This window comes from Belonocnema kinseyi, chromosome 9, assembly GCF_010883055.1.
Source record: "Belonocnema kinseyi isolate 2016_QV_RU_SX_M_011 chromosome 9, B_treatae_v1, whole genome shotgun sequence".
NCBI classification, from domain to species: Eukaryota; Metazoa; Arthropoda; class Insecta; order Hymenoptera; family Cynipidae; genus Belonocnema; species Belonocnema kinseyi.
The window spans coordinates 10,024,801-10,034,754 of NC_046665.1; the positions used below are offsets into that span (position 1 = coordinate 10,024,801).

General features: G+C 32.8%; 1 protein-coding gene across 6 annotated transcripts in view; it reads left to right on the plus strand.

Moving 5' to 3' along the window:
• The window catches only part of LOC117180242 (uncharacterized protein CG4449), a 555,967-nt gene that overhangs the window by 266,493 nt on the left and 279,520 nt on the right, over nt 1-9,954 (plus strand). For all 6 annotated transcript variants that reach the window (XM_033372635.1, XM_033372634.1, XM_033372636.1 and 3 more), the window contains 3 exons: nt 1,179-1,260; nt 1,356-1,488; nt 1,595-1,804. In XM_033372635.1, the coding sequence (XP_033228526.1) occupies nt 1,179-1,260; nt 1,356-1,488; nt 1,595-1,804 (425 nt within the window). The remainder of the gene's footprint in view (nt 1-1,178; nt 1,261-1,355; nt 1,489-1,594; nt 1,805-9,954) is intronic.

Genomic DNA, 9,954 nt, shown 5'->3' on the forward strand with positions numbered 1-9,954 from the left:
CCCCCCCCCCCTCAAGTTTAATGTTCTGTATTTCTCCTACATTCAGAACCTCCTATGCAAAACACCACATCACCACTGTACCGGTACACAAAAAATAGGTGGAGAGGACCTATTGGGGTTAGGAAATTTTTTTTATCTCTCGCAGAGTTAAAACCTCTTGTATTCTTTCTGTAGGAACTTTCTTCTGTGACAACCCCGAAACGAGCTATTTACAAAAAACTTAACTCTGGGCATTTACCGGTAAATCCAGGTCGAAATGGGCCACCTTTGGCAGGTGCTAACTCGCCATCTATTATAGCTAGGACAATGGTTTTTGTTTTGAAATTACAGGTATTTACGTCTACTTTCATCCGTTGTCCCTTTTTAGATCTGGCCATCAGGATCCTAACTATAGAGAAACCAAAAAAAGTGATTTTGGGCAACCCAATGGAATGTAATATTTTGCACCTTTTTCAAAAAAAATTTCGGTGTTCCGGGATGAAATTCTATTCACAGGGCCGGCCCCCTTATTATGCATCCCCAAATAAAGTACTTAAAAGAGAAAAAAAGACTGCCCCAGAAATTACAGGATAAAAGTACCAGATGATTGAACTAAGAGTCTGAAGACAGGAGATTCTCGGCGTTGAACCTCCCGTTTGATATTGTTTAAACGCAATTGAGAAAACGATTACGCCAGCATAAAAAACGGTCACCCATTCAAGTATCAGTCGCGACTGAATTATTTTAACGTCCGTCACTCGTTTGAATCGAGAATTACCGCAAAGCTATCGTCTTCGGTGTAGAAGACAACTTTAGTATATGGCTTCATTACCATATAAGAAAATGTACATCAGAAACTTGTAAAACCGGCCTTTGTTACTTCGGTAATGGCGTGCACACACTCACACTTTGGATATCAGCGCCTCCGTGGGCCTATCCCTTTTCAGCACCGTACTGCTTTTTGGTACTGCGTCAAATCGTCTTTTCCTCCGGTGCAGGCGCTTGCAGTATGGAAGTACGGCACCGCCTCGTATACCTGCTTTCTACCTGCGTCGACTGTTTGTAAGTTCGTACAGAGTCCCGAGCTGTACGTTCTTACAAGTTTCTGGTGTATTATTTTCTACTCACACTAATGTGGATTGTGTTACATCGTATTTCTTGATCATATCCGTCAAATAATATAACTCTATTTATTCTAGCCTTGGAGAAGAAAAAAAAACTTCAGAAAAAGAACATCGAAGAGGCTTCTTTCATTTCTTTAGATTTGTCCATGCCAATTGAGTATGTTCTTTGGTATTTTTTGTTTTCATTATTAATTATCAATGTTTAACTATATCGGTATATGTTCAACATGCGCTTTTCACACTTTCATTTAGAATTCCTGATACTGACGAAATTGAAGAAGTGAAAGAACAAGATGCCGAACCAGTTATGTGTGATAAAAGAATAGAAAGTGAAGCGATTCCAGAAGTTGATGCATCAAGTAGCTTTGATAGCTCAAATGAATCGGTGAGAAAAATATTAGTGTGGTTAATGGGTTGTTTTAGTGACATTTCAAGCACAAATTTCATACCTATCTGGAATACTTCATAAATAAGTCATATGGAATTTGCAGATTGATAAGGGCATGCAGTCTCCTGATGTACATGAAGGGAAATCAGCTAGTCAGACCCATTTTATAGCAACCATTGTACTCGATCCAGACGAAAATGAGGAATCAATGGCAGATGTTTCCATAAATTCTATTTCCGAATCTGACAATTACAGCATTGAATTAAAAGTACTTTGGCGATCTCACAAAGTATTTCGTGTAGACATGCGCATGGTAGGTAAATTGCTTTGTTTAAATTACATAATATATAATATTAAGATTCAAATTGCAAGATAGATGTCCTACTCACAGGAATTGAAAAAAATTTAGAAATCTTAGTGGTGCCGAGAAATTCTTAAAACTTTGGATATTTAATCATTTCTTTCATTTATTCTATGTGTGAAAAGTGATAGTACATTTTTTTAACTATTTCAGGTAGCAAGTAAGAGTATAACATTTAACATGAAGAAAGTTCCTGCTCAATACAGGATTTCTTTTAAACACTAAAGCTTTTTTTTACTTCTAAGAAATTTTAGGAAATTTCTGTCACTAACAAGGGGAGTGTCAGGTAGTGTGTTTTTCATTTGGATAAATAATTTTTATAAATAAAATTTATGACACCAAAGTAATATCTCGAAATTTTTACGATCATATATTTCACCCGTTAAGAGAAAAATGACTTTAAAGTTTCCAACGACGGTCTTATGGACTCGAAAAATACATCTTTCAACCAGCCGAGTAGTTCAGGTAGTAGCGCGTTATGTTTGAAGTCGAAAGGCTTCGGGCTCGTTTCTCGTTGCGTACACTTTTTTCCAACATGTTTTTTAATATTATTTATTGAAATGTTTAAATATTTAACTTTATTCATAATATAAAATAGGAGTATGAACGAAAAATGGTATTTTTAATACAATTTCATACCCTGTTATCCTCTTCTTTGAAATTTGCAATCCTTATGAAAAGGAGTTCAATATTTAAAAATTTTTTTAAATATAGAACAGTGTCTGTAATAAGAAACGAACCCGCAACCTTCCGTTTACAAATCCGTCGATGTACCGCATGAGCTACTCAGCCAGTTTGGAGAAATATTTTTCTAGTAGATATTAATATCAATTAATTAAAACCTTAAAGTCGTTTCTCTCGGAACTGAACAAATATTGTGACCTAGGAATTTCATAATTTAACCGTTCTTTAGAAAAACTATAGTTGACTCTGATGGTTTTTCTAGAGAACGCCTTTATGTTACTTTACAGTCATGCCCTTTTTTTACAAAAATGATAAATTTAAACAAAAAACAATAGCGCCCTCCTCCTGCAGTCCATAAGTTACACAGTGCTCATTTGATTCACTGATTTACTTATTTACCAATTATATTTTCCGTGAAGTAGTTATGCCGTTTAAAGCGTAAAGCCATGCGTAAAGCGCAGGCATTAAGACAAAGCGAAAACAAAAATTCTTTAGTTTGGAAAAGTTAATTAAGTGGTATCATAGTACAGGGTCGTTCTTTTAAGAAAAGCGAAACTATGATAACTATAACTAAGACAATATAAGGAATTTCTATTCTGAATTAAATATGTGTGCGCGCATTTTAAGAATGATGGTTTCATAACATAGAAATGTTCCAAATTATTGGTTGGGCTTGTAATGACTCGTTATTAACGGGTCTATTTATATTAGTACACTATTCTATTCACATTTGAATTTTTGCTTCTGATGCGTAGAAAGCAACATATTAATGAGAATAAAATCTAGGAATCTTGAAAATTATTTTTTATAGAATAGTCGGTACATCTACTTCGGATCGTACAGTAGTAAACACAGTATTATACACTAAATGTAATTGTGACTAGTCAATAATAGTTAATTAGCTAAAAATAATGTCTAAGGAATTTCTTGGGTCACTGATTACAAATCTGAAGTCAAAATTCAAAGTTTTATCATTTTATAATTTTGAAAATTTTAAATTGCGGATCCAACAATGCTGATTGCAATTTAAAAACATTTTTGTGGCTTTAAAATGGATTTTTTTGGAGTTTTTTGAATTGCTGATTACAAATATAAATCAGCGACCCCGAATACTTCCAAGAACCTACTGTGACCCCACGGGTAGCTGCATGTATGTTTTTATGTAAGCTAAAAAATAGTGAAACTCCTAATTTATGTATGAAAATGATTTTAGCAGCTAATCATTATTGTAAATTCTCAAAATATCGTAGGAAAAAGTTATTGGCAGTACGTGCTTCGTTGATTTCGTAAACAAATTAAACTCATACTTTAAAAAATGCCCGAACTCTTAATTTACTCCTGAAAAATAGACAAATTCTGAATTCGTTTATGAAAGTTGTTTAAATAAATAATAATTCTTATACATTTTCAAAACGTAGTGAAGAGTAATCGAAAAGAGTAATTGTATTTCAAAATGTCAATAAAGTAAAATAAAATAAGTTTATTAATGTTCATAATTTGTTTTGTTTATTATTCTAATAAAAAGGTGATACTGTATAATTTTTAAAAGAAAGATTAAGAACTGAGCCCGATTATTAATTAAAATGGTAATTTTTTCTTTAAAAATAATTAGCCCAAGATGAAATCATGTTCCCAATTGTTCATGCTTTTAAAAATATTTTAAATTTGAAAGAAGTTGTACTCGGCGAAAAAGTAACTAAAATAAGAATAAAATAAATTTGTAAATATTCATAATTTTCCATTATTTGCCATTATAATTTTTTTAAACAGCTTGTAGTTGATATTGTAATTTTTTTAATTTGCTTGAAAGCTATAAAAATGGTTGAAAACCCCCGTGCAGTCAATTCAATTATCCAATTCTAGCCAAAAATGCCTTCGACATATTGGGCTGTAACAATCTTAAGCCGGAGACAATATAATATGTATATATCACGTTTATGTATAGTATATAACAACCGATAGCTGAATGGAACCTGGGTGAAGTGTCTAGAATAGTGCCTTTGGGATACCGGGCAACTTTTCAGTGTATGCAGCCTTACCCTTGCAATCGGGTCGTGGGAACGAGAATGATAACATCAAACATAGTTGTAGTAAGTACTGTTAAAAACAATCGAACGCGCAGGGCTCCCGACAATGGGTTGGACAATAAAGCCGACTACCCTAGAGTTGGGGGAGCTAATCAAAACAGAGTCAATGTGATGGACCGGCAGAATCTCAGTACTTGTAGGTGGAGGGATCGACCTGCTAGAGTGCTACGATACCAGTATGACCGCTAAACGAGAAGGTTACATGGTACGACTGCATGCTCTGTAGTGCAAGAAACACCCAAAGCTCACGCATTTTTCGCTTCAACGGCTTCGAAACCATGCCGAAAAACTCTGGAAAAGTGACTATTTACGTGGAGAGCCTACTCTATCGCTACCAGGGTAAGCCAACAGCAGAGAAAGAGAGGCGATATTGACATGAACCGCGGATAATAATCCAATAGTAGAAGAACAATGCTTCCGGACCCGGAGAAACATCAGCATCCAGGTTTCTCTCAAGCCCAAAGATTTGGCTAAATTGGATGACCAGCTTCGTGGAGATTTTTCTTACCATCCGACCTCTGGACTATCAATGTAGTGTTCCCTATTCTGATCCTCATTCTTACTGTTATCATGACTTATCATTTCCTTTTTCTTTTTTTACTTTTGTCATTTATACCGTCATCTTTATCTAAATGCTTGATTGATTGATCTCTAATTTTTTATCTCGCTAAGTCTGTTTCCCGTTCTTGTATTGAAATTTCTAACTCTGAAAAATTTCAGAATCATTTATCGCAATATAAAATTTGTACTCTATTCTTAAGTTTTTGTATTTTTCACTCAATTTCCATTCCGGGTTTGCATGTGGCATTTATTTCTCGAATAACTGCCTAATTTCTAATGCGAATGCGTAAATGTCTGATATTTCTTCTGATTAAAAATTTTCATCTGACTTTTTACTATTCCTGAATATCCTTCATTTCAATTTGCTTCTGGAAATTTATCATTTAACTGATCTAAATTTTGCCAATTGTCTCTATTCGCTTGGTACCAACTCAATCCTTCTTCCTCAAAAGCTACATCTAAATTTTCCAAAACATCGATTTCGCTAACTTTAAATCCTCATTTGAATCTTAATTAATTGTTCAACTTGGCATAATTTGAAATGGTGTTTTAATCATTCCAAAATGACAGAAAGTCGCTGGAATTTCCTGTGAGTTATATTCAATTTTATTCGCTCATTAAAATACTAATCTGTTTCTTCGAAATGGGCTGTTATTATTATTACACAATTAAATAATGGGAGAAAGGGGTTATAACAGTCGTATATTGATTTAGAATTCTCGTTTTATTTATTTAAAGAACGCGTTCGTTCGGCAATACTGCTCCGCCCCAGGTTGCTGATCAATCTCTTTAGCAATCACCCTAAGTGAAGAGCCTCACAAAGTCGTCATGTGAGGTTCCACACTTAGGTCCATTAGTATCCAAGCATACTTGGGTCCATTAGTATCCGAGGTCTTTTGTTTCAGGCGTCATTCACTCTACTTACACTCTTTTCATTAAACATTTGGCGCCATACTTTTCTGTCCTGGCATACTTATCTAGATTCTTTCACATCCATGCATTTTTTCGTAGAAGCTCTCGTGTTTCTGTGGATTTTTATGTCTCTTCTAACGAGAATCTCATTCACACATTCTAACCATTCTTTCCGCGGTCTGCCTCTGGGCACGCTGCCATTTACTTTACCTTGATACACTTGTATCGTTAGTCGTTCATCTGGCATTTATTACATTTATTTGCATATCCTAATGAAAATTGTCATGTCGGCAAAGTTCACTTATTTCCTTCTTATCACTTTTATTTTATTCGTAACTGTATATTTCTTCTTCTATAATTCTTCATAAATCTCAGGAATAACTGATAAACTTGTAACTATTTTAGGACATAATAACATAAAAGTAATTTTCAGACCAATAAAATCCAACTCAAGTCTTGTTCCGTCTCCTAAAGACAAATTAGACATTTTTCAAAAAAGAGATGTTGTTTACAAATTTAATCGCTCTAATTGCGATTGTTGTTATGTTGGACACACAAGCAGACCTCTACATTATAGAATTAAAGAACATACTCGCCGTAATTATAATCTAGATAAATCTAGATAATATCACTGCACTTGAAAGACACCGAATTGAAACTGGGCATGATTTTGATTTTGAACATCCAAAAATTTTGGCTATTCCTATAACTTATTGCTGCTTTTTAATCTTAATCATGGCGTCCAAGGATACATTTTCCACTGTTGTTTTGGAGTTTCTTCGTTTTTATAATGTCTTTTCAATAAAAATTTGTTTCTCATTTACATGTGAGAACAAATAAGGGATTGACCAGTTTAATGAAGATGTACAGTAATTGAAAAATGTTTTGGTAAGATATTATTTGTGCTTAAATTCATAATGCTTCAATTTTCGAATATAACCTAATAAAATAATCATCACTTTTGATTTTATTTTCGTGTTTTCTAATTTTCTCTGTATTTTCTCTTTCGCACAGGTATTTTGATGTTAACTTTAGCTAACATTAAAATTCAAAATGTTTGTTTTCAACCATCAATGTGTATCTTAGCAAATACACATTGATAAAGTTTGCTGATTCTTTTTGGACTTCTCACATTTCCATTTTCACAACCATAAAACTAAATCCATATTCATTTTTAATACCAACGCGGAATTTCAAGGGTCTCCTTTACTTATATCTCAACTGGCGTTCGAAGCTAAAAATTTTTGTTTATGTACCATTTATTTACTTTATCACTGTTCCGACTTACTGACTTTACTTGTTATTATCAATTTTCTTCTGTTTTAATCTATTCCATGGAAAGATTCTCTCTTTCTTACGCTTTGATAATTTATTATCGTCTAAGATCTTATTTATTTATTTATTATCATAATTTATTGACTACACATGTATTGTTGTTATTTAACCTTAATGACTACTTTTGTTACTTTCGACTTTTTTGTTTTAATCAAACTCATTAAAAAAATTGTTATTCTTTTTTATATTTACCTTTTCAAGGCTCTACAAGCTTTTCGAAACAACTTTTTGAATTTTTTTAACATATATAAAAAATTCAAACTTCTTCGTAATTGTCGTTGGCTTTTTCGTCTGTATACCGCATAACTTTCAAAAGGTTAATCGAATTGGATTGTGCTTTGGCACACAATTTAAGGGACCAAAAGTTAAGATCGAGTGTGTTAACCCGCCGATTTTGATAAAAATTCAAAAAATTGAAACATTTTTAAGATTTTGGAAACCTCTTTTTTAAATATTTGAAAATTGCATCGAGAGCTCTTTATAGTAGACAAAAATGTGAATAATTTATCCTTATGACTTTTTTCGATAAAATCAAAAATACCAAAGTTATAACATTTTCAAAATCCAAAACAACAAACGAAAATGAAGATTTGATGCGAAACAAATCGTGATATGGACTTGCTGGTCCACCCTCTCACCGAATAGACTATGTTTTATTGTAACTTGCAATAAATGCTAATATTTTACTCAGTTTGTTTATTGTGTTCATCCTGATGCTCCGCTTCCTGATCCCAGTTCTCTCCTATGTAGGCAGTTCTGTCATACCTCGTACCCTCACGAAAAACCGCATCCTTTATCCTAAAAATCACAAAACCTGCTGAGAAATTAGAACTCACAAACACATACAAAGTTGATATTTGTAGAAAATTTCTTACTCATAAATGATTCACAGGCTACTGATCCATTAGCCATGATTATTTTAATTACATTCCTATTCCTAATATTTCATATTGATAATTTTATATTGATGAGTTGATTTATTTGCCATGCCATGCAATTTATTTTCTGATATGTACAATGTGTTTCATTTATAAGTGTTTCACCTAATGTTTACGGAATGAATTTTTCATTTGGGGAAGTGAAAAATTGAACCAAAATTCGGAAACGAACGAGAAAAAGTTTCTCTCATGAAATTAGTGAAATAGGTGAAATTCGTTAAAGAATAAATCCAGTATCAGGGATTTGTTTCGAATTAGAAAATTGTGAAAATTCAGGAAAATTGTCGAAGCTTAAAATTTTATTTTTCGGGATATACAAATATTGAAACCGAAAACGTAAAATTTAGAAAAATAATTTATGTTTGGAAAGTTAGAACTAGCTTTCAAAAGTTAAAATTATATTATTTAAAATGTAATTTAAACAATCTAAATTGGAAAATAAGGTTCAAAAGTTCTTACGGCAAAAATAAACAATTTTTCGAATTCTACAATGAAATAAAAAATGAAAAACTTAATTATAATACATCGAAATAAATTAAAATGTCATCATTGAAATGATAATAAAATGAAGAACCCCTTTTAGGAAATTAGTATTGAGTGTTGCATTTTTACAACTTGAAAATAAATTAAAATGAAATAATACTCAGGTCGCTTACAGTCAAAAAAATTAATGACTAACCAACCAACAAACAAAATGATCACGATAACTTGAATTTGGAAGGTGCCGTTGCATTAGCGATCAAAAAAATGTTTTGAATAATGTCGCGGCGAGTCCAACGATCAGAAATATGGTATTGATCACATCCCAAAATACATGTATCATTTCAAAAGCAATAAATATATCGATGGCTCGCGGTAGAGCTTTCGTGAAAAAAATACAAACACCTCAACAACGAACAATTGGATAGATAAAGGCAGGTTGACTCTACCAAAAACGAATGAACTATTCCATACTAAAAAGAAACCAACCCTCAATTGCAGAAACTACAATAATTCCAAACAGAACTTTTGACCCAACAAACTATACCTTATTCTAGGATGACGGAAATTTACTATGGTCGGCTTGGATTAAGTTTAGACCAAAAGGGCTTGCACCTCTCGTTTTTCTTATGAAATCATTATAGTGATGCGTTACGATTATTTTGAGACCAAAAAGAAAAAAATCGCTGGAGGGATTGTTGAATAAATTCAATTTTTTATAGTAAGAAGAGATTGGCGACCGTGTTCGCAATTCCAAAAGAAACCTTTTTAGTTAGTTGTTAGAGGCCTTCATCCGGTCATAAGTGATTTAAAAATTGTTGACTAAGCTCTTATTTATTCAATCTTATTACAACGTTTCGGTCCTAGATTTGGACCCTTCTCAGGCTTTAACAGATAAAATGGACACATTACAAAGTTGTTTTTCCTAATAATATAAATAATATCTACATATATAATAATAACCAATTTTTCATAAATAAACAGATAGACATTTGTGTGTGTGTGTGTATATATATAATTAAAAATTTGTCATAAGGACAACCGCAGGATTTCGCCGGGAGCGGGTGCTAATCTGAAAAATTGCACCCGCTTCCAGCGAAATCGC